Source organism: Coffea eugenioides, chromosome 9 (genome assembly GCF_003713205.1).
Source record: "Coffea eugenioides isolate CCC68of chromosome 9, Ceug_1.0, whole genome shotgun sequence".
Taxonomy (NCBI): Eukaryota; Viridiplantae; Streptophyta; class Magnoliopsida; order Gentianales; family Rubiaceae; genus Coffea; species Coffea eugenioides.
In genome coordinates, this window is record NC_040043.1 from 15,111,260 (window position 1) to 15,136,421 (window position 25,162).

A 25,162-nucleotide genomic window follows, 5' to 3' on the forward strand; every position below is an offset into this window, starting at 1 on the left:
AGCAAAACAGAGACCACCTAATGGGGTTCTCCATTTCGTTACCTCCCTTTTGTTTCGAAATTTTTTGATCCTTCAACTCACTGAAATTAGAAAAAAAAAGCAATTAATTGAGAGATTGATCTATGCTGAAGGGGCTCAAAGTAAACTATACATACTCTTCGTGCTCTCCGCCACTTCGTTCCTTTCCCAATTTTCCTTCCTTCTCTTCCTCTCTTCAGATCCATTTTTCTCTCTTGATCCAGCCATGGCCTCAATTACAGGATCCTTCACCTCCCTCTCTTGCTCACTCATGCCTAACCAGGCAGTCAACAAGGTCTCTAAATTGGGCTCGAGTATGTGGAGGACGCAATATGGCAGAATTAACAGAGTTTTTCAGTGTGTCTTGTTTTGCCCACATAATATTTGTTGTGGGGAAAACCCCACTTACCTAGTACCAGAATCATCCAGTTGGAATGGTATCACTGTTTTGAAAAAAAAAAATCATGAAATGTATCATTTTGAATTTACTCATTTCCAATCTCATAGGCTACCTTTTGAGAACTAATAACTCGTTAAACTCAATTATAAGATTGTACTAATAGCAGTGAGGATTCTAAGGAGTCACTTTTTAATTTTTATTTCTAATTATTAACAGTTTCACTTTAGCATGGAGTGTGAGGTGGTGAAAGGGTAAAATTTTTAGGCCATATGATAGGTATATATAAGACACTTTTACTGCACGTATACAAATGTTCGTTTACCCTTTATTGATTAATATGCCTGGGTGAAGATTCAGTAGGAGCATGTTATAGCATGGCAAGTGCGCAAATGAATTGTAGTTGTTCACTCTATTCATTCCAAGTTTCATTTTTTTCAGTTTCTGAATTGGAAGATTAGCTTTCCTTTTTTGTAACTTCAGGCCTGTCACCGAGTATAATGAGATTGCAAACCACTTTGTTGATTGAATATACGTGCACTGCTACAATACCAGGTTACGGGTATTAATCCAACTTTTTATGAGATAGGCTTCAAATGTTTGCATATCTCACATGCCATTAGGCATGATTATGAAACATTTTTTTGGTTTCTGATGGTTCCTTCAATTGATCATTTTCATTTTCTTCCTATAGAAGTTGCAAGAAAATACCAGTACTTCAGTTAATGTGCCAAACTCAGGTTTCAACACTCCTGTGAAGGGTTACCAGCCTTCCCTATCAAATCAGGTAAGCTAGTTTATGTCAGAGTATTGTTATTTGGTTCTTTGATATATGTATTTACTGCCCAATATAATTTTTTTGGTTTGCAGTTCTCTGGGCAATACATTGTTGATAGATTGGAGGGAGTTGAGAAATTGATTTTGGACTATTTGCAGCAGCCAGCATTGCTGTAAGAGATATTTAAATGCTGATCCTAGTAGAATGTCCCCCCCCCCAAACAACACACAAAAAAGCTTGCATTGAATGAGTAGGCATGGATAAAAAGGACAAAAAAGTTTACTCAAAATGTCTACGTTGCTATTGGTGTTATCAAAGTAATTGCTATTGTAGACTGGCCTGAGTTTATGGTACCTAACCACATAAAAGTGAAAGAGTTATATTTTTTTTTTCATTAGGAAAAAGTAGTTATGTAGAAGATGTGAACTTCTGATTTGATGCCTAATTAAACCATAGAAATTCAAATTATTTCATGCGTGCTGAACTTTAGAAATGATTAGAATTGCAATGTCGATCTGCTTTTGGCAAAGTCATTGTTTACGGTACGTGAGTGATAACAAAATCTTAACTAAGTCATTGAAAAAAAAAGTACTATGATATTATATTGTATGCTTCTTGGGTGAGTAGGGTATATTATATGTGTTTTCTTTCAGAAACAGACTTTTGGCTCCAAGATTGATTTTTTTTTCCTTCTATCTGTGTTTTACTTTGGAGTTGACTTCTTGTAACTCAAGATCTCTAATGTCTCAGTGAAAGTGTGAAGGGGGCCTCACGCGATGAAGCATAGGTCATGTGTGATGCCAAGATTTGCATATGATGGCCAAAATGAAGTCTAGTTTGACCATTCTTACATTTTATAGAGTTCAATTTCCTTCCCCTTTCATGCGTAATAGTAATATTGAAAAATTGAAAAAGTTGGTATGCGTACTAGACATTAGAAACTTCTTTTTACTCAATAAGCTTCATATGTGATGATAAATTACTCATAACTGCTCAATAATTTTTTGACGTAAATGTTTTTTTTCTTTTTTTGAGTACTGACATCTCTTCTGCTTAATGCATACCACAACTATACGGGATCATGTTGTATCATTTTGTTCTGCCTCTTCAGGCTTCATTTTCATAATATAATATTCTTTTTGTGACTAAAAAAAAGTGGTTCTAAGTCAAGCTTATTCCATCAATGCGGTTTCAAGTTTGTAGCGGCCATCATCTTCGATTCCATCTAGTGAGCACGGATCGTTGATTCCCTTTCCACTTGAAGCAAATTGGAGTTGTTGGTAACCAAAATTATACATTAAGTTTCTGCTACTCTTAGGTTACCAATACATTAAAGTTTGTGGCAGTTATTTTCAGTTGGGTAGAACTTCTATTGCTGATTAGTTTGGTTGCTAATATTTTGTCAAAGTTCTCTATCTCAAATTGATATTGGCTGCATTATTGGACTAATTTTGAATTCCATAGACTGTTATTCTTTTGTGCCTACCATCTGTTTTATAGTTTGTGTGTTACAATCTGGAATTGAACTTTTGCTGTCTTTCCTTTTGATATTATTCTGTTTTGATACTTTTGGATTAGTTCTTATTACTCAAATGTCTAGAACACCTGGATATGTGAACATTCTGTTCTGATATGTCTAGAACACTTGGATTGGTGCTAACATTCTGTTTTGATACTTTTGGTATCTTTACTTTAGAAGATATTCCGTGAGTGATTTGTGGTTAGAAATTTGGATACTTGGATTCATGTGGTTAGAAATTTGGATCCAACTGTTGAAGTTGGTGACATACCTTTGGGATCACATTGGTGTGAAATTCATGTAAATGTGCCTGTGGAGAATGATGAAGAGCTAATGAGGCCATACCATAATTTTCTCAAGATTGGAGATGCAATTGGAGTAGCTATTGCTTGGCCAATAAACCTGGTAATCTTTTTATCTTATCTTTATCATTTGGTTAACTTAGTTTTTATTTATTTTCTAACATTAAAACTGTAAAAGAAGAGCTATAGATGTGATTGTAACTTCTATTTCTTGGTTTATGACACTTGTAGGTGATTCTTGAAGAAAACTAAAGGATTGTCCTTGGGTCAAATGCCTATTTTTTGAAGACATTGTCAATGCGTTTTTTGTTGAGTTCTTGTTGAACTATTGCTTCTTTGATATGTATTGGCAATGCTACTGTAATACTCATAACTTTTGAAAAATCTCTGAATTGGTATGTAATTTGTTGACATAGCAGCAATGTCAGTTGCTTGGATCGATGCAGTACTTTTGCACCATTTTGGCTACTTGTATTGCAGTGATTACTATGAAAATGTAAATCGCCTTGGTTTTCCTTTATAAGGTGGTAGTAATAACTTTATTATTCCAAAAATTAGAATCTATATTGTGTAGGCAGGATGAAATGTGATTCTGCTTTTGGGTATAAAACCTCGGATGGGATACAGGGCTAATGCAATATGATGTATTGACACTTAAAAGTGTCACCACTTCGAGTTTTGCGGTTCATAATATTCACAAAATTTCATGTTAACAAGTGTCAGAACAATCTAATCTAGTTACACCATGAAAGTGTCATAATATTTCATTCTACTTATACGGCAAATGTGTCATAATATTTTATTGTACTTACATAATAGAAGCGTCATGATAGATCCAATATATGACAGGCATCGAGTATCACTTTAGATTCATATAACCTTAACTGTTCTCTAGCATTTCTTGTCATTTAAAAGTGTCATTAAAACGATAAATAATAACGTTTATAAATGCCAATAGAACTACAAATTAGGACTCATATAACTGTCATTAACTTATAGTGACGCTGGAATGGACGACGTTTCTAGCAGAGCATCATTATAGATCAAACGTCATTACATCGAGCTATAATGACGCTTGGACGACGTTTCTAGCAGATCATTATAGATCAAACGTCATTACATCGAGCTATAATGACGCTTTTAAATGTCATAAAACGACATTTTTGTAGTAGTGCACCAGGAGACCTTGAACATGCTGTTCCTGGCAAAGCTGAAGACCCTGTAGTAATGCCAAGCTCTCTGCGGTGAGGACCTCCGTGTCACCAAACTCCTTGTAGAATGCAAACACAACCCGCCCACTTGAATCTCTAAGGATGCCATCCCCCGCCGCCCGCCCTTGGGATACACTGGCATCCGTATTCAATTTGAAGAAAAGAGGGGGTGGGCGTTTCCACGACACTGCAACACAATACTGTTGACGATTGGGCCGGGCTGCCAGCTGCGCCAATGGGTCCTCTGCGTCGCCCCTAAAGTGTGTGGCCGAGAGAACACCCGTTGTGCCCAATTGCCCAATCATTTGGTCCACCATCTTAATCACACCGGAGGCGTTGAAGCGCATGCCCTCAAACCTCGCATTATTTCTAGCTTTCCATAGACACCATAGCACAATCAGCGGGGCCACTGTCTGGATGTGTCGCACCTTCCCCCCGGGCTAGAGGAAGACCATGACAGTAATATTGACGAGACAGACGAAAATGTGGAGTCGATAATACCGAATCTCCTCCTAAAATAGCTCCATACCTGGACTGCAATCGTGCCCGTGATGAACAAGTGCCTCCACGACTCTTCATGCCGCCCATAGTAGAGGCAACGAGATACGATCGGGATTCCGACTCGCTTGAGCATCATCTCCAGAGGGAGAACATCCCGAACAAGTCGCCAAACAAAAAAAGGAAATTTTCAGTGGAACCACACCATTCCACACCACTCGATCGACGTGTGATGAATCCCGGCGTCGGTGTATCGAGTTCCATGCCCCTTTAAGTGAAAACTCGCCTGTTGACGTCCCCAACCAAACCATGCGGTCCTCCTGCTCCGGATAGATGTGGGCCTCGTGAAATAGCGCGATCACCCAATCAGGGACCCATTCCCTCAACCTATCTAGTTTCCAACCGTCATCGCCAAAGTACTCCGCCACCAACATATGAGGGGAGTCGACCATAAAAACAACGTCTGCCAGCGGTGAGTCCACGAGCCACCGATCGTACCAGAAATCAATAAACCCTTTCCCAATGCACCAGTGAATCTGTTGCTCGGCTCTCTCCTGCACCTGCTCTACCCGCCAAGACCAAGGGGGCCTCGGTACTTGCACTAAAGAGGGATGCCTGCCCCGTATATACTTAGCATGCATGAATTGTGCCCAAATAGACTCCCGTTGCTGCAACCTCCACCATAACTTACAAGCAAAAACTGAGCACATATCTTTGAAGGACCTTAGGCCTATTCCTTCCTCCTCCACCGGGTAACATAGCTTCTCCCATGCCACCCAATGAATACCTCTGGCCTCCCTCCACTTATTCCACAAGAAAGCATTACAGATCCTCCCCAACTTAGCGAAAATCGCCTTCGGAGGCTGCAAAACCTGTAGTAAGTACATAGGGACCGAGCTAAGAACATGTCTCAAGAATTAGAGGTTCTGAATTCAAATTTCCTTACCATGTCCTCTACATTTCCTTGCTTCTTAAGTTTCATCCCTTTTCTACTGAAAGAAATGAAAAAAAATTACAAGAATGTTAGATTAACGATAATTTGGAATAATTATCAATTCTAGTAGGCATAAGCCCATAACAACATTTACTTTCATAATTGCACTTGTGACTTAATTCACCCAAGAAAGCTTAGCCATCACGTAACAAGTTTCTGAATATCCTTCCACAGTGAAATAGATTGAAAACAACTCAATTCATATTAATTGACCCTGAAAATTTGTTCATATTTGGTTGTGGGGAGTTGTAGTTGAAGTACACTGTTAACGACAAAACCAAATAGAAATTTACATTCATCCTGTGAGTCATAATTCATTCGGTTTCCTGAAATGAATAGCTACATATACTAGTTCAATTTTAATTGTCTTAGGTTTACAAAAGTAGCAAAATATCACAAAATTCATATAACAAATTACCTTAAAATCCAACAATTACACACTGTAGTGGGGCAAATCCACGCATGACACGTGCCAGATCGGCAAACCACGGCAGGTCGGCGATGGATATCTCTGGGCTGGCACGGGCCAGCTCGGCATAAGGGAGCCAGCTCGGCCGCGTCAGTGGCCTCCTATGGTGGGCTTGATGGGCCGCCGCCTCCGAACATGTAGGGGCCGCCGCATAAAATCCTAGGAAGACTCCGAACCCTAAGGGGACTTTGACTCCCATAAGGAAACTACAACTCATCCGGTCCTATATATACTACGCTACCAAGACTATACAAGGTACGCTGACACAAGCATTCTCTACTACTACTATACTCTCCGGCCAAACTGACTTGATCGTCGGAGCTATTCCAGGGACTTTCGTCCCGCCTCCGGTTTTCTCTTTTCAGGACCCCCAGCTCGACTCGCCCTTGCAGGTCGGCAGCACCTGAACAGCCCGGCCGTCTTAACTTAGCTCGGATACGGTCTTTGGCAGTCGCATCAATTGGCGCCGTCTGTGGGAACTCGTATTCTCTTTTTTCGCGAAAAACATGCCAAAGACTAGGTCGCAGAGGAATGCTGGCGGATCCAAGGGGACCGAGCGAGGTGACCCTCAAAACCCCTCTCGGGGTCCCACACCCGGAGAAGTAGGGGCAGGGCCCTCACGAATCCCGCCTGAACAACTGGTTCAAAGGGTGGCAGAAAACCTGCCCACCTTCGAGGCAATCATGGACTACCTCAAAGGGCAGTCGGAAGGTCATCAGGACAAGGAGACAAAGGTTCAGGGAGCAGATCAGTCAGAGTCCCGAACTGGAAGTCCCACCAAAACTGGGGCCAAGCGGGCACGCCGGGAGGTCACGCGTGAGCAAGTCGAGGTCATGGAGCCTTCCCACAAGAACTCCCGAACTGAACACTCGGAGCCCCTCCGGAGGCTCCCCAGGGGAGACCTCTCCCCCCGGAAAGAACGACAGCAGGTGCAGGACGAACTGGACCTACTTCTGGACCCGGAAGCGGACAGGTACATTGCTTCCCCCTTTGTGCTCGATATCGAGGAATACCAACTGCCTGCGAAGTTCAAAATTCCAAACATGAAACCTTACGACGCAACCACGGATCCGGAGGACCACCTGTTCGTGTTCATGACGCAGATGCGTTTACAAACCGCCGCGGATGCGGTCAGGTGCAAAACCTTCCCAATGTTCCTAGAAGGAAGGGCCCGACAGTGGTTCCAGGGACTCCCCCCTAGGTCGATCAGTTCTTTCACTCAGCTCGCACGGCAGTTCTCAGCACAGTTCGTTTCTTCGCGAGCCTACTCTAAAAGCACCGCTCACCTCATGACTATCCAACAGAAGCCCGAGGAGTCCTTGCGCGAGTACATGGTGCGCTTAAATAATGAGTCCCTCCAAGTTCGAGATCGCGACGACAAGGTGGTCATGGCCGCCTTCATCAATGGGCTGCGCAAGCAAAAGCTGTACACCGAGCTTGTGGAGAGACCTCCCAAGTCAGTTCGGGAGATGCTGGACCGAGCCCATGAGAAGGCCAACGCGGAGGAGGCCAATCGCCTTAAGAGTGCACAGGAAAAATTGAGGGATGACAAGCGCAGGAGGGGCGCCGACCAGGTGAGGGCGCGGCCTGACCAGGGAAGGAAGATTGCTTATGACCGTCTCCCCAGGAGCCGCCCAATGGGAGAGGACAAGTCTTGGACTGGCCTCACGGCACCTAGAGCTCGAGTACTCGCAGTGATGGAGCAGGAGGGGCTATCCCGACCTCCTCGGCCCTTGGCCGGGGACAGAAGCAGACGGGATCAAGGTCTGTATTGCGCCTATCACCGGGATGTGGGGCACGATACGGAGGATTGCTGTCACTTCAAGAAAGATATCGAAAAGCTGATCAAACGAGGCCATCTGGGGCAATTCGTACGAGAGGAACGAGCTGACCAACAACGGGGAAGGCCCAGGTCGGAACGTCCGAGTTACTTCCGGGACCGACCTCAGTTGCCCCGTGGCCGAACTCCCGAGCAAGAAATACAGAACCTGGCAGGGGTGATTAATACTATTGCCGGGGGACCTGCTGGCGGAGATAGCCATGCAGCTCGGCGGCACAATCGCCCACCTCCCACGGGGGAGAGCTCGGCCAAGCGATTGAAGATGTATGAGGAAATAATCTATGGACCTGAGGACGCAGTCCCTTTGGCCTCTAATAATCATGAAGCCATTGTAATAGAAGTCATCACCTGTAACTTCAAGGTGAGGAAGGTGTATATAGACAACGGGAGTGCCATAGACGTGCTTTATTATAAGACCTTCAGGGAGCTGCAGCTGGAGGATAGACAGCTCGTACCGGTTCGAACTCCGTTGATCGGCTTTGCTGGTCCTCCTGTGAGGCCGGAAGGGATGATCACTCTCCAGGTCACGGTGGGGGTGGCCCCGAGGTGCCGGACGATCCCGGTAAACTTCGCGGTGGTTAAGGAGCCGTCATCCTACAACATGATCCTGGGACGTCCCACGTTGAATGCCCTCCGAGCTGTTTGCTCTACCTTGCACCTCAGCATGAAATTTCCTACTTCTGCGGGGGTGGCTGAGGTGCTGGGAGATCCAGAGGTGGCAAGGGCGTGTTATATTGCCACCCTCAAGGGTAAAGAAAAACTGGTAGCTCAGACAATTTGTCTGGAATCCTGGGAACCCCTGGAGAAGGGAGAGAGATTGGAGACAGACGAGGGATTGGCCGAGCTGCCCGTCCAGCCCGACCGACCTGAGCGCACAGTAAAGGTCGGCGCCGGCCTGGGTGAGCTGATCAGAAGTTCTTTGGAATCTCTTTTGGAGGAGTACGCTGAGATTTTTGCTTGGAGTGCTGATGACATGCCAGGAATCCCCACCGAGCTGGCAGTCCACAGGCTACATGTGGATCCTAACGTCCGACCAGTAAAGCAGAAGAAGAGGAACTTCGCTTCTGAGCGAAAGGAGGTCGTCAAGAGCGAGGTGGGAAAGTTGTTGGAGGCTAAGATCGTTAAGGAAGTCTACTTTCCGACCTGGCTGGCCAATCCGGTGCTGGTCAAGAAAGAGGAGAAAGCTTGGCGGATGTGTGTGGATTTCACTGACTTGAATAAGGCTTGCCCAAAGGACTGTTACCCACTCCCACGGATTGATCAGCTCGTGGACTCGACAGCGGGTTATGAGATCTTCTGTTTCTTGGACGCCTTTAAGGGGTACCATCAGATAGCCCTAGACGAGGAGGATCAAGAGAAGACTTCGTTCATCACCGAGGACGGAACATATTGTTACGTTACCATGCCGTTTGGGCTAAAGAACGCAGGTGCGACCTATCAGAGGTTGGTGAACAAGCTGTTTAGAAATCAGATCGGTCGGAACCTGGAAGTCTACGTGGATGATATGTTGGTAAAAAGTCGGACCCAGGAGCAGTTCATCTCCGACCTGAGGGAAATTTTCGAGGTCCTTCGGAGCTCACGAATGCGGCTAAATCCCAAAAAATGTACTTTTGGGGTCAGGTCGGGAAAGTTCCTGGGCTACATGATTTCTAAGGAAGGGGTGAGAGCTAACCCAGATAAGATCAAGGCTATCATGGACATGGCTCCACCCCGGAATATTAAGGATGTGCAACGCCTAACGGGGAGGATGGCAACCTTGAACAGGTTCCTCTCCAAGTCGGCAGTTCGGGGGTCACCTTTCTTCAAGGCCCTGAAAGGAGGTCGGCAGTTCGAGTGGAATCTGGAATGCCAGAGGGCGTTCGAGGAGCTGAAAATCCACCTCGCTCGGTTGCCAGCCCTAACATCTCCCGAGTTGGGAGAGACCCTGTTCATCTACTTGGCTGCGGGTGAGGGAGCTGTTAGCGCGGTGCTGGTGCGAGAGGAGAACAAGATACAGAAGCCCGTATATTATGTTAGCCGTGCCCTGCAGGGGGCCGATGCCAGGTACTCGGCGGTGGAGCGATATGTTTTGGCATTAGTACACGCAGCTCGGAAACTCAGGACGTACTTTCAAGCTCATCCCGTAGTAGTCATGACGGACCAGCCCCTGAAGCAGATCCTTTCCAAACCCGAGTCCTCGGGTCGAATGGTGAAATGGGCTGTGGAGTTGTCCGAATACGACCTGGGATATCAGCCCAGGACGGCCATCAAAGCCCAAGCCCTGGCGGACTTCATAGCGGATGGTGTTTCCTTTGGATTGCCCGAAACGGAGGTCGGTCAGGTCAGGAATGTACAGGCCGGGAAAGATGGAGAAGATGCTAAAAAGGCACATAACGGACAAGCAGCAAAGCCCTTACAGACCCCAAAGACTACCAAGGCCACTCAGGCCCGAGAAGCAGTAGAGGTCTTACAGGCCGGAGATGCTGCTGAGGTCATCCAGGCCATATGGGTAGCGGAGGATGGACCGTCCGAAGAAGCAGCTGAGGCCCAGCAGGCCGAAGAAGCTGCCAAGGACAGGCAGGCCGGAGAAGCGGCTGAGGTCGAACGGACCCAAGGAACTGCCCAGGTCGGAAAGACCAAAGGGGCAGCTAAGGTCGGGCTGGCCGAAGATGCCGTTGAGGCCACGCATCCAGAAAAAGCGGTCAAGGCAGACCTGTCTGGGGAGGCTGCCCAGGCTGGAAAGGACACAGAAGCTGCAGATCCCACCTGGACATTGTACGTGGATGGCGCATCAAGTAAGGAAGGATGTGGTGCAGGGCTCTTCTTAATTAGTCCCACTGGGGAGGAGCTGCCCTACGCCCTGAGGTTCGATTTTAGAGCCTCTAACAACGAGTCAGAGCACGAGGCTCTGATTGCGAGGATGGAGATGGCCCGAAGGTTGGGGGCCAGATCGATAAAAGTCTACAGTGATTCACAGCTGATAGTGAACCAAGTAGGGGGGAGCTATGAGGTCAAAGAAGGCTCACTAAGAAAGTACGTGGCTAAGACATGTGAACTGAAGGGTCAGTTTGAGCAGTTCACGCTCGAGCAGATTCCGCGGAGCCAGAACAAGCGAGCCGACGCCCTGTCTAAACTAGCCTCCACCTCGACTGGCTTCTCAGGTCAGGAAATACTGGTAGAGGTCGTCAGAAGTCGGGCCTATGAACAGGTAAGCGCTGCAGTCATTCAGGTAGTGAGCTCTTGGATGGATCCTATCATTCAGTATCTGGTTCGTGGGGAGCTTCCACCAAGCAGGACGGAGGCTCGCAAAATCCTCATCAAGTCACAGAAGTACGCACTCACACATGGAATTCTGTACAGGAAATCTTACTTGCAGCCCTGGTTGAGGTGCATAACGCCTGAGGAGGGCAACTACGTCTTACGCGAGCTGCATGAAGGCATCTGCGGCAACCACGTCGGCCCGAGAGTATTAGCCAAAAAGGGAATGTTGGCTGGATACTATTGGCCAACCATCTTTAGGGATTCAGCTGAGCTGGTATCCAGGTGTAGGTCTTGCCAGCTGCACGCCCCCGTACATCACACCCCCACTCAGGAAATGATTCCTCTCAGCAGCCCGTGGCCATTCTTCCAATGGGGAATTGACCTGTTAGGACCGTTTCCCCGAGCCCTCGGGGGCTGTGAGCACTTGGTAATAGCCATTGATTACTTCACCAAGTGGGTAGAGGCCGAACCCCTCAACACGATCAGCAGCAGATCGATCCAGAAGTTCCTTTGGAAGAGCATAGTCTGCCGATTTGGCATACCAAAGGTTCTTGTCTCGGACAATGGCAGACAATTCGCTGACCAATCTCTTCAAGAGTGGTGCACGGAGCTCGGCATCCAGCAGCACTTCTCCTCAGTAGGGCATCCCCAGGCCAATGGGCAGGTCGAAAATGTCAACAGAACCATCCTGCATGGCCTGAGGACGAGGTTAGAGTCCGCCCGAACTAGTTGGCTAGAGGAGCTACCTACCATACTATGGGCTTACCGGACAACACCTCGAACAGCCACCCAGGAGACTCCATTCGTCTTGACGTATGGGGTCGAGGCGGTAATACCCGCAGAGGTCGGAATACCCTCAGGTAGGGTGCAACACTTTGTGGCTCAAGATAATGAGGAGGAGATGCGGCTTAACTTGGACCTGATCGAACACCGAAGGGAAGAGGCGGCTATACGGATGGCTAAGTACAAGGGCCAGGTCGCACGCTACTACAATGCTAGGGTAAGACACCTTTCTTTCAAGCCAGGAGACTTGGTGTTACGCAAGAACTCCGTCAGCCGAGCTGTGGGCACGGGAAAACTAGACCCAAATTGGGAAGGTCCCTACGTGGTGAAAGAAGACGGCCGGGCAGGTTATTCCAAGCTGGCTCGCCTGGATAGAAGCGAAGTCCCGCGTACCTGGCACAACTCAAACCTGAGACTTTTTCTTTAGTACCCTGCCCGAGCTGAGGTGACCAGCTGGACAGGTCTGCTCTTTGCTTATCTAGCTCACTTTACTAGTCCACTTTATTAGTTAGCTCGGCCTGGACGGGCGTCCCTCAATCTAGAAGTTTTTCCTTTAGTAGTTTGCCTGAAGCTGAGGTAGTCGGCTGGACAGACTTATTCTTCATTAGTTCAGTACTAAGAATCATAAATGTACTCGAAAACATGGAATAAAAGAAAATTTTTACAAGTGTTGGGTAAGAAAAGAGGCTGTTCATTCCATTTCAAAAGGACATACATAAGGGGGGCCATACAAAAGCGAGCTAGCCGAGCTCGGATCTAAGCCTAGCCTAATAGACCTGCCTAAGGCACTACCTCTCTAGTTCTCCCCTTGTTGTTCTTGCTCCGGCTCGGGGGAGGTCGCGGGCAGAGCAGGGTCGGCGACCAAGGCGGCCAGGTCGCGCCCGTTGGAATAGCCCGTGACAAGTCTGTCAATCTGATCGGCGGCCTGGGGATTATAGTCAGGCCATTTGCTCAGGTCAAAGCCCGGCAAGTTCAAGGACTGAACATCCACCATGGCTTTGGTGTAGCCAAGCTGCAAGACGGGGCCATTCAAGATGGCCAGATCATTCATGAAGACATCGGACTTTTTGAAGTCCTGAACGCCTAGCTGACGCCCTTCCGCTCTCGCCGTCTCAAACAGTTCGGCTGCTTTCTTCTGCTCAGCCTCGAGCTGGGTAGTTAGCTCGGCGGTCTTTTTCTTTTCCAGCTCGCAGGCAGCCTGGGAGTCAGCGAGCTGCTTCTTCGTAGCCTCCAGCTCTGCCTCTGCCGCCTCAAGCTGACTGGACAGCCTGTTCCTGGCTGCATCAGCCTGGGAGAGGTTCTCTCCCATGTTTTCATATCGCTGAGCCAGCTCGGCACCGGCGACGTTGAGCTGCAGGTCCAACTATGAGAAGTCTACGGATTAAAAATACTAATAAAGTACCAAATGAAGAAGCTACCTGGGCTGCGCTCAGGTAGTAGTGCGACAGTAGCTCGGAGTTGGAGGCGAGCTGAATAAAGTGATGGTCGCGTGAGAGCACCGAACCTTTGACGAGCTCTCGAGCAGCCTCTGGAAACTGAGCTCGGTCATTCATCGACAGCCCCCACCTCGGGCAGAAATGGAGGGGGTGGGGGTGTGTGCTCAGCTCGGTGGGGGGCTTGAGAGGAATGATGTTCCTCGTCCGCCACATCGAGGGGGGCGACTCAGATGAGGCCTGCAGCTCGGCAGTGTTGACCCCATAGTGCTCCGTGGAAGCGCCAGTAGGAGATGGTTGGGGCGTAGGTGTAGCCGAGGTGGTCACCTCGGTCCTGGCTTTCTTGGCGGTGGTCTTCCTCCTCTTCTTTTTGGGTTCCTCCAAGGGGGTAGACTGAGCTGCGGGAATAGGCTCTGGTGGGGGAGGAGCCACGTCACCAGGAGCTGAGGAGGGTACCGAGGTAGCCGCGCGCGAGCTGCCTGTCCCTCCTATGTTCAGAAGCTGGGAGAACCTCTTCACTGAGAGCAAAGAAAGGGGTCAGTTCGTGCGGCAAAGGAAAAGAAAGGAAAGCAAGGAAAAGAAGATCAAAGGGATTACAGGCTGTAAGCTCCTCGGGTGTGAGAGGTCGGAGGTCAGGCGCAGGGTCGTTCACCTCTGCTCGAATCAGCCCCGCCGACCGGAGCTGGGCGTTGCTAAATTCCTTCACCGATAATCGAGCATCCGAGCTAACCAGGAGGTCCAGCTCGGCCGCAGGAAGAGGTGAAGGAATGGGGTCGGACACCTGGGTCTCCTCCCTCCAGGTCAAGGGAGGAAAGCCCGTGTTCTTCACATAGAAGAACTGAGCTTTCCAGCCCTTAATAGAAGAGGGGGTGTGCGTGAACAGTTCGCGGGTGGGGAGTTCTCCCCCGCTCCTGCGAGCAAAATAAAACCAGCCATGAACTGGCCCGCTCACCTTCATTTGGAAGAATGACCTGAAAAGGTCTAGGGAATAGGGAATTTCGAGGACTCGGCACATCATAAAGAAGCCGAGGATCGATCTGATGGCGTTTGGAACGAGCTGGGTTATTCGAATTCCCCAAAAGGTTAGAATTTGGTAAAGGAATTGGGGAATGGGAAGACGGAGACCAGCTATGAGCTGATCCCTGTAGATGGCCACAAACTCAGAAGGAGGTCGGCAAGCATACTCCCCTGGTCGGGCAGCCTTAGCCTCGAACTGGAGGGGGATATCATACCTCCCCACCAGCTCGTCCACACTTCCCTGGTCTAGGATAGGGGGGATAAGCTCGACTTCCCCGAAGTCGATATCCGGCCCCCTGGAAGGTCCCGCCCTAGTCCGAGCTGGAGTTACCTCTAGGGGAATCCCTAGGTCGGCAGCCCCAGCGTCAGGTCGGGCAGGCTGGTTGGGTTGGTCCATCTCTAAAGTGGGAGAGTGTATGGGGGAAGGTAGGTATTCCGACGAGCTGGAAGAAGAAGAGCTAGAGGAGGAGGAGATTATCTCTATAGGTGCAGGTCGGGCTACTCTACGCCTAGGTACCGAGCTAGTGATATCTGAGTGCGTGGACGAAGAAGACATAAAAGGGAAAAGAAGACTTACTAGTGGATGAGGAGCTGTTGTGTGCTTAGGGGGAAGCGCTACTCTGGTGTTCTCTAGGCAGGAGGCGAGCTGATGGGATTTGTGAAAGAAGAGAAATGAGAAGGGAGGCGTGAAAGTGACGTCTTGTAGGGCCTATTTATAAGCCCCCTGGGCGGGAAGCCGAAAGGTCCCGAGTTGGAAATTTGAATTTATTGCTAAAAGACGGTTTACTGGAGAAACGCTTGAGCTGACAACCGTCATCATGGGGGACGTGACTCTTGAAGTGACGGTTATGACAGCAAACGTGGCGGTTACCCGGACAAGGCGCGCGTCGTGGGATTGTGGGCCCTACTGCAGGCTGACCTGACGCTTCGAAATTTGGTCCAGACTCACATGACCTATCAGTGACTCTAGACTCAAGGGGGGCTAGTGTAGTGGGGATAATCCACGCATGACACGTGTTAGCCCGGCACATTGCACGCATCAGGTCGGCGCAGGGGATATCAAATCCTGCACGGGCCAGCTCGGCATAAGGGGGCCAGCTCGGCCGTGTCAAGGGCCTCCTATGATGGGCTTGATGGGCCGCCGCCTCCGAACATGTAGGGGCCGCCGCATAAAACCCTAGGAAGACTCCGAACCCTAAGGGGACTTTGACTCCCATAAGGAAACTACAACTCATCCGGTCCTATATATACTACGCTACCAAGACTACACAAGGTACGCTCACAAGTATTCTCTACTACTACTATCCTTCTCGGCCAAACTGACTTGACCGTCGGAGCTATTCCAGGGACATCAGTCCCGCCTCCGTTCTTTCTTCTCAGGTCACCTAGCACGATCCCAGCTCGGCTTTTCCAATCAGGTCGGCCGCATCAGCTCGGACACGGTTTTTGGCAGTCGCATCACACACGTATCAGCTCCCGCGCGCCACGCGCAGGCCTAATCCCCCGGCATAATCTATAGGAAGATTTGTGCATTTGTCCGGTTATTGCTCCTTTCACCAATAGTCAACTAAGATATGATAGAGGCCAGTAAAGTGAATAAAAAAAATTAACCTGGCAATAAGAACAACAAAAGCAATACATGCACCGAAATATCAGAACAGACAAACGAATATATGCTGACGGGAAGATATGGTCTTTGTATTTTGGCCAATTCTGTGCAATTGTTGTACTTATTATATTACTTGGTGTATAATTACATTACATTATTATCGTGAAAAATGAACTACATAAATAAAATATTTTACACAAATTACAATGACAATAATGTGATTGTACACTAAACATTACAACACGTACGACAATTAAATGGAGTTGGACATAACACGACAATTTTTTTTTTACCCCAAAACAAAAATAAAGATATCCACTTCAAGTATGTGAATTAGTGATTATTAATATTTTCCTTTTAGCAAGAAAAAAATGAAATTTAAGAAACGAAAAAGAAAGATCGAAAATTTGAACTCGAGAACTCTAAGCTCTGGATCAATTATTAATATCTTTGTACTTCCTTTGTCAAAAGAACTAGGACGTGTTACTCTCTTTCTTGTTTGGGTGACTAGAGACTTAATTGTAGTAGTAGTAGTACTTAATGTATATTAAATACTAAGTGGGTGCGCCATAGTGAATGAAGAATGCAGAAGAGGTCAACCCTTTGTCGGTACACCATGCGAACTAACTGAATTCAGTCAGTCAAAAGAGGACAACACTTCAACAGGCTGCTTGTATAATGTATAATCTACTCCAAAAGCGGAAAAAAGGCTCGTTTGAATCTGATCAAATCTAGAAGTGGAAAACAACCTGGATATCGTCCTAATTTCCTAACTGTACAAGGTTTTAGGCCGCCTGTCATATGCAGCATTTGTTAGGTGTTCAAGAAATTTTATGTGACGACAAATCAAATAGTAAATAGTAACGAAAAATAGATGTATGTTACACGATATTTATGTATTCAAGAAAAAGGGATTTTCTTGGAGAAGCCATAGAAAATTTATCGACGTTTAAATGACTCTACAACATCAGTAGTTAAACCAAAATACCCGGCTTTATTACATTTACAAATACCTTAAAATAATTAACAAATGATTAATATCTGGAATTCATTGCCTAGTTCTGTAATTAACAAGTAATTTTTTGGTCGTATGTCAAGTATTATTGAGGTTTTCATCTGCAAACGGTCAACAATTACAAGCTTGGCTATTGAGATCCATTATTATTCATTCTGGTTCAGCTTGATTTTGATTGTATAAAGATTTTTGTTACAAATTAATTTTGCGGAGATGTAGAATGCGCCAATAAAAACAAAAATGGACGTCTTGGATTAGACCATGGATTCTGGCGAACAATTCTCATCTTCTCCTCTCTATAAATGACATAACTTAGACATGTCAATTTTTTTTCTTTTCTTTTTGTCAACAAAAAAAAAACTTACCTTTTTTTTCCCAGATACGATAGTACTTATATTTATTCTATTTTATGCTACGAGGGAGGGAAGAACCTAAAGAGACTCAAAGAAAAATCGGAGAGAACTGAATCACCTACTGGCCTGAAGAAAAACTTACCTCACTTTGATCGATAGATTGGACAATTTTGTTCTGGCTCTATATTGACAAATTTGGTCAACAAGTAGTACCTTGGTCAGTTAGCAATTATGTCAAACTTTAAACAGAAGATATATTGCAATAAGTTTTAGATTCTATATTTATTTTAAAAGAAATAAAATTTCAGTGTAAAATTAGCTTATTTTGGCTTTTGTGTAAAAGGTTTATCTTTAGTTTCAAATACCTGTTACACTTGAGACGCTATTAAATACAAAAAAGAAAAAAGAAAAAGAAAAGGCCTCTTAATTTGTTTTCATCAAAATTCACCTTTTAGATAAACCCAAATTAGTTTATATACTAAGTCAAATTAAACTAAATTATTGTATATTTTTCTTATCCAACTTGTCAAACTTTTTGTGCATCAAATAATTAACCACAAAGAGAAGGGGTAAATACAGAATTGGTCCGATTTAAAGGCTAGGCATTATGATAAAATGGAATGACATGACCAAGTCTTGAAAATTGCAAACCATAAATGAGTCAGCTCATGTGTGCGCATTTACCTACATTTTTCCATCCCATCCTTTTCTCTCCATCTCGACTATTTAGTCTCGCACAAACCACCAGTCTATATAAGAGCAGAATTCATCACTAAATTGGACCATCCAACCATCTTCTTCCTTTGTATTCATCTCCAGGCCTAGCTAATTCTATCAAGGATTCTTTACCTCTCCCTTTCTTTCTCAGGTATCTTTCTCAAGTGCATGTTTTATTTAGAACTATCTTTAACCACTCAACTTTTTATCCCTACATAATCTTGCTTGATCTCTATTATCAAGTGCTGAACATTTTCCCCCCCTCAACCGTCTGCCTAGCTAGTCTTGACAAAAATACGCTGTACTAGAACAAATTTTCTTGTTAGTTGCGTACCTAGCTAGCTAACTCATTCTCTATTAATATCCTCTAACCTGAACAAAACGAGGATAAAAGTACGTATGCATGCATGTCTTGCCAATTGAATACAGTGCTTAGTGGATTTTTGGTACTTTTTTCTCCTTTCTGAGCAGCAGTCCTAGATCCCAATAAGTCCGTCCTTCTCAAGTGATTATAGATCTAGTTAGGCCGTCAAGGTAAGTCTAATGTCATTGTATAAATGCCTTGCAGAGAAAAATGTTGTTTCAATCTGCTTTTCCATCGATACATGCAGGCTGGCAAGGAAAATATAGAAGGATTGACCTCCTAACTGTTTCTTAACTGTAAACTTAATAAATGCGAATCTGATTACGTGAATTAAATCAAAGTCCAGTAAGAGATGGCTACTGTCAACACAGTTGGCATGCATCCAAATATTTTAGTTTTAAAACCAAGTATCAAGTTCAGCTCTGTACCCGATTGCAAGTACTTGAAAACCCGATAACTGATTCTACTGGTTTTGCAAGTTGATCACGAATTTGAGTTCTTTTTGTCTTCTTGAATCTTTCTTCTTGACTGCCTCAATGTGTATTCGTTTGTAGCATATTTGTTAGTTTCTTTGTTTTCTTTTTTGTGATAACAGATGATGACTAGACTGATATTTTTCGTGTAAACTAAAACACTTGAATAGAGGAGGAGATTGGATTTCATTATCAGCTTCTGGCTTGCATTTCTTTTCTTCTTAGTTACTTTCTTTCTGGAAAGCTGATTGAAAATCAGTGATGAAGTGGTCAACTTTGGAGTTTGAAGACGAAATATTCATGATTCATTTAATATAGCACAAGTCAACGCTAGGCTAGCTGAAACTAGCCTTGCATAATTTATACTTGAAACATTCTTTGTTGCCGACCATATATAATTCTAAGTGAGATTGGGTCTTTGATTTGACAATATTTATAGTTTTTGGTCAAATGAATTTTTCTGCTTGAGTTAGTTCAACTGTACAAGCTATAACTTGATTTGTGTCACTTGCAGACAGAGAGAGTCATTTTAGTGTTGAATTTCTAAGAAAAGAAGAGAATGTGGAAGCTAAAGATTGCTGAAGGCCACGGACCTTACCTGTACAGCACCAACAATTTTGCCGGCAGGCAAATTTGGGAGTATGATCCCAATGCTGGAACGCCTGAAGAAAGAGAAGCATTTGAAAAAACTCGAGAGGAATTCACAAAAAATAGGAAGAAGGGTGTTCATCCATGTGGTGATTTGTTCATGAGAATGCAGGTAATTCAAGTATAGTCTACAATTTTATTAAAAATTTTAGATTTATGATACATAATCCTAATATTACAACATTTGATTAACTGTTTCATTGATATGACATGCATCTAAACCCTTTTCTGTAACGTGAATTATCAGTGTATAACAGATGAATCCGCTAGCCGTATTTCGTTTCTAGTCTAACATTTTTCTTGATCTTGTTCACAATTCAATGTGATGTAATTTTCTTGTTAATTATGATGTTCTGCAGCTTATAAAAGAAAGTGGAATTGATCTGTTGAGCATCCCACCAATTAGATTGGGAGAAAACGAAGAAGTAACCTATGAAAACACTACTATTGCCGTTAAGAAAGCACTTAGGCTAAACCGTGCAATCCAGGCAAGCGATGGCCATTGGCCGGCTGAGAATGCCGGGCCAATGTTTTTCACGCCGCCACTGGTAAGTTTTTCACGCAAAAGGCCACTCAAGTTTGACATTTCCAACTTTTGGAGCAAAGTTGACTTTCGCCGTTTTTAGAAAAAAAAAAAAGGAAAAAAGTTGACTAATTACACTATTCTAGCCACTAACAAAAATGGTTATTTGTTTAACGTTAATGATGTAGACCTAATTTATGGACTTCACAGGCAGTTGACTATTTTATGTATATTTATAGCAATCATGCACCGTCAAATTATGGTATATTGACCTGATCCACTGAGTGGATGCATTTACAAATCCGTGTTGATTATTTGGTTGACTCTAAAGTAATGGAAGATTAGGTTTTTTTTCATTAGCCAGTCGCCTTTCACTTGTACTTCCATCAAACTTTTCTCACTATGGCAGGCTGATTAGCACTTGCTAATTTCTATAATTTAAAAATTAAAGGTTTGACCGGTCTTTTTATTATTTAGAAAAATTACAGAAAAAAAGGAGTGTTTGAAAATATAACTTGGTTTAGGTAATTGATTATTTCGAAATTATTCTTTTTGTATTCGGGAAATATTTTTTCAACCATTCTATTTTTTTTTTCTAATTTTTTGATCGCTACTTCATTTTACACACGTCACATCGCAAAAAGCGTTGTGATGAATAATAATTCATTCATAATCAGTGAATGCTTGCTGATTATTCTGCAATCTTGCAGCTCATTGCATTGTACATCAGTGGAGCAATTAACACTATCCTGACAAAAGAACACAAAAAAGAGATGATTCGTTACATCTACAACCATCAAGTGAGTAGTAACGGGTCACAATCTAAGTGTATTCCAACCGTTGAATTCCATTTCTGTCTCCTAATCCTGTGGACTGCACCATATGCAGAATGATGATGGTGGTTGGGGATTCTACATTGAGGGTCACAGCACCATGATTGGATCAGCCCTCAGCTATGTAGCTTTACGAATTCTCGGCGAAGGACCCGATGGTGGAAATGGTGCAGTTGCTAGAGCTCGCAAATGGATCCTTGATCATGGCGGTGCAACTGGAATTCCCTCCTGGGGAAAGACTTATCTCTCGGTACGTCTCAACATCTCTAGCAATACATAGAAAAATCTTGGGTGTACTATACGGTCAACTGGTCCATATTAGAGAAATGCGGTTCTTATTAAAACAATGTTAAATTTACGAATGAAGGGTACGAACAGTTGTCAATGACATAGTCTAAATTGTACTAACGAGGCAATAATGAAAGTTGGAAGGACAAGCAAATGTTACGTAATTCTGATGCAACTAACATGTACGGCACACATAAACAGTAATCAAATGTAGCAGTTCTGTTAAGAATATGTACAAGCAGCTGGCAATGAATTACCATCGTTCCTCTCCAGAGTTCTGGATATTGGTGTACAACTAAAATTACTTGCTCATCAGCACATGAATTTGTTCTGTTTCAGGTACTTGGAGTGTACGACTGGGATGGCTGCAACCCAGTGCCTCCAGAGTTTTGGCTTTTCCCTGAATTTTTCCCTTATCATCCAGCAAAGATGTGGTGTTACTGCCGGACAACCTACATGCCCATGTCCTACTTGTATGGCAAAAAATATCACGGGCCGCTTACTGATCTTGTTATGTCTCTCAGACAAGAAATTCATGTAAAACCATATGATCAAATTGACTGGAATAAAGCACGCCATGACTGTTGCAAGGTATTCAAAATCATCCTATCAGATTCTTAATTTAATCACGAAATTGTTTCAATCTTTTGAAGTTAAGTTTTAGTGCCTAATGAGGTATACAAATTGATTCGTCAATCCAGGAGGACTTGTACTACCCTCATTCCCGCATCCAAGATCTACTCTGGGATACACTCAATTATTGCACAGAGCCAATTATGAGACGTTGGCCATTGAACAAAATCAGAGAAAGAGCTCTGGACAAAGCAATTAAATACATGCGGTATGGAGCTGAAGAGAGCAGATACATTACCATTGGATGTGTTGAAAAGGTTAGAATCACAAATTTTTTTGTTCATTAATCTTGTATTGATCATCATTGAAAAATGATCTAACTTTATGTTGATGACAGAGTTTACAAATGATGTGTTGGTGGGCGCACGATCCAAATTGCGATGAGTTCAAGTATCACCTGGCTAGAGTTCCCGATTACCTATGGCTTGCTGAAGATGGGATGAAAATGCAGAGCTTTGGAAGTCAGGTCTGGGATTGTGCACTTGCTACTCAGGCTGTTATGGCAACTGGGATGGTAGATGAATATGGTGACTGTCTGAAGAAAGCACATTTCCACATTAAAGAATCCCAGGTTAAAGAAAATCCCAAAGGTGACTTCAAAAGCATGTACCGTCACTTCACCAAAGGTTCTTGGACTTTCTCTGATCAAGATCAAGGGTGGGTTGTCTCAGATTGTACTGCTGAATCACTCAAGGTAATTAACTTGGATGATTTTGCACATGTTTTCTTTGCGATTTTGAAACTATAGCTTGTTGCCTCAACCAATTGAATTTTTATGTGCAGTGTCTCTTGATGCTTTCGCAAATGCCAACAGAAATTTCTGGCAAAAAAGCCGATGTGGAGCGCCTGTATGATGCAGTGAATGTTCTTCTCTATCTACAGAGTCCTGAGAGTGGTGGCTTTTCTATCTGGGAACCTCCAGTTCCACAACCTTATCTGCAAGTTTTGAATCCTTCAGAGCTTTTTGCAGACATTGTAGTTGAGCAAGAGTAAGAACAATAATGTCCTTTATCGAATTCTAGATGTGTTAAGAAATGCTGTTGATTCTGTGGATGCTCATAATATCTATTGAATTTGGTAATTCAGGCATGTTGAGAACACTGCATCCATTATACAAGCTCTTCTATTATTCAAGAGGCTCCATCCAGGACACAGGGAAAAAGAGATAGAAATAGCTGTGGCAAAAGCTGTTTCATTTCTTGAAGGAAAACAATGGCCTGATGGTTCATGGTAAGTTAAATTATTCTCACAATTTCGTCAGCTTTGATTTAAAAAAATGATTACCAAAAACAAGGAGCAAAAAAAAAAAGTTGAAAGATTTGATCTGATTAGATTCATTCTTTAACAGGTATGGCTACTGGGGTATTTGCTTCCTGTATGGAACAATGTTTGTGTTAGCAGGGCTAGCTGTTGCTGGAAAAACTTACAGCAATTGTGAAGCAGTTCGTAAAGCTGTCCAATTTTATCTATCAACTCAAAATGAAGAGGGTGGTTGGGGAGAATCCCTTGAATCTTGCCCCAGCATGGTAATAATCTATTTCTTTTCCTGCATGTTTCTCATTCACTATATATATATATTTATATATATATATATATAAACATTTATGAATCAAGTGTAAGTTTTGTGTTAAAAATTTTATACTCTGAATATTGAACAGAAATACACACCTTTGGAAGGCAATAGAACAAATTTAGTTCAAACAGCATGGGCTATGCTTGGTCTTATGCATGGTGGACAGGTGTGCAACACTTAGTTTTTCTTTGACTAAATGAAATTAGTGCAGAAAAATACACTAAACTGCATTGTAAAAATTGCAATGTTATAAATATAATCAATTGTATCTTTTGTTTTCTTGAAAACTAGGCTGAGAGAGATCCAACACCTTTGCACAAAGCAGCCAAATTATTGATGAATGCACAGATGGATGATGGAGATTTTCCTCAACAGGTATAAACAACTTTTAGTTGGGATGTGATGGAAATTCTATCTCTCTTTATCTTTCTCTCATTTTGGAGGGATCTTTGGTTATGCAAGCCTAGAAACTGAAATATATCCTACCATGATTGCAGGAAATTACAGGGGTCTATATGAAGAACTGTATGCTTCACTATGCCCAATATAGGAATATCTTCCCATTGTGGGCACTTTCAGAATATCGTAAACGTGTCTGGCCTTCTCAATGTCTGTAGATAGAACAGAAGTAGTATATCTTATAACAAAGATATACAAAGAAAAAGAAAATTCTCTTGTAAAATTTGATGTTATTTTTCTTGATAAGAATGTAGTTTCAACAACAATTTCACAATGTTATGGAATAATCAAATCCAATTTTTTGCAATATATGATGCCAAGTCCAAAAAGTTAAAATAATGTGATTGATTTTCCTTTTATTCATGAGACTACACTCCACCTATGCATCTTTTTCACCTCAAGAACTGAGTACAAGAGACCAATTCTCTATCCATTTTATTTGAAATTCATGGATCCTCAATAGACTTGAATCTACGAGTCAATCATTTTTTGTTCTCTCTTCTTTTTTTTTTTGTTTCTTTTTCCTTTTTTTTTTTTTTATACAATTTTCCCTTGTTGATTAGGAGGAGTAAAACGATTTACAATGACAAAAAGAAAGCTAACTATTAGTAAATCACTCTGCAGTTAACACAATTGCAATTGCGCCATGCCGCCACATGACTATTGTAACCTTATTGTACATAGAATAAAACCAATATTAAGATGAATAAGAAAACAAATAAGGAAAAGAATTTATCAAAGAGAAATGCCAATAGCTACTAGCAATGTCAAAATTCAAATGGAGGCAGGTGTTACAAAGGTCATTTTCTTTACATGTAAGATACCAAAGCCTAACTTGACATATCTTAATTAAGTTTATCGTAATAGTCATTGGATTAATATTTGTCAGTGTATACACTATCAGCGTATGAATGATAATTATATAAAATTTGAATTTGAAATTCAATTTTTGCATATATGCTTAATTGTAATAGTCATTGGACTAATGTTTTCTATATTGACAGTGTTTTCTCTATTGTTAACGTTAGATAAATAATAATTATGTAAAATTTTAATTTGAAATTCAATTTTTGTATATATGTCATTAATCCATCCAATAGTGATAGACAATGCATATACTATTAGTGCATATAAAATTTACTCTTTCTGACTTCATCTTTTAAGGTCGTTTTTCC

The 25,162-nt window shown here is 43.5% G+C and overlaps 2 protein-coding genes and 1 long non-coding RNA gene across 3 annotated transcripts; 2 read left to right on the forward strand and 1 right to left on the reverse strand.

The window, feature by feature from the left end:
• The first annotated feature begins 944 nt into the window (after positions 1–944).
• Positions 945–1,960, forward strand: LOC113781974. Its single transcript, XR_003469790.1, has 4 exons — positions 945–977; positions 1,110–1,202; positions 1,286–1,365; positions 1,944–1,960. It is a non-coding gene; the product is annotated as an uncharacterized LOC113781974 (long non-coding RNA).
• A 2,201-nt stretch (positions 1,961–4,161) lies between these two features.
• On the reverse strand, positions 4,162–5,610 carry LOC113782292. The gene is made up of 3 exons (XM_027328182.1): positions 4,939–5,610; positions 4,755–4,850; positions 4,162–4,665 (listed from the first exon to the last, which is right to left on the reverse strand). Exons 1-3 carry the CDS (start codon positions 5,608–5,610, stop codon positions 4,162–4,164), a joined length of 1,272 nt encoding a protein of 423 aa, XP_027183983.1.
• Positions 5,611–19,589: 13,979 nt separating this feature from the next.
• Positions 19,590–24,145, forward strand: LOC113783760 (dammarenediol II synthase-like). The gene is made up of 13 exons (XM_027329975.1): positions 19,590–19,790; positions 20,038–20,226; positions 20,912–21,001; positions 21,090–21,284; positions 21,662–21,913; positions 22,024–22,212; positions 22,293–22,649; positions 22,739–22,944; positions 23,042–23,185; positions 23,304–23,481; positions 23,614–23,694; positions 23,820–23,903; positions 24,026–24,145. The coding sequence occupies exons 1-13, from the start codon at positions 19,590–19,592 to the stop codon at positions 24,143–24,145; spliced, it is 2,286 nt and encodes a 761-aa protein (XP_027185776.1).
• The last annotated feature ends 1,017 nt before the right edge of the window (positions 24,146–25,162 follow it).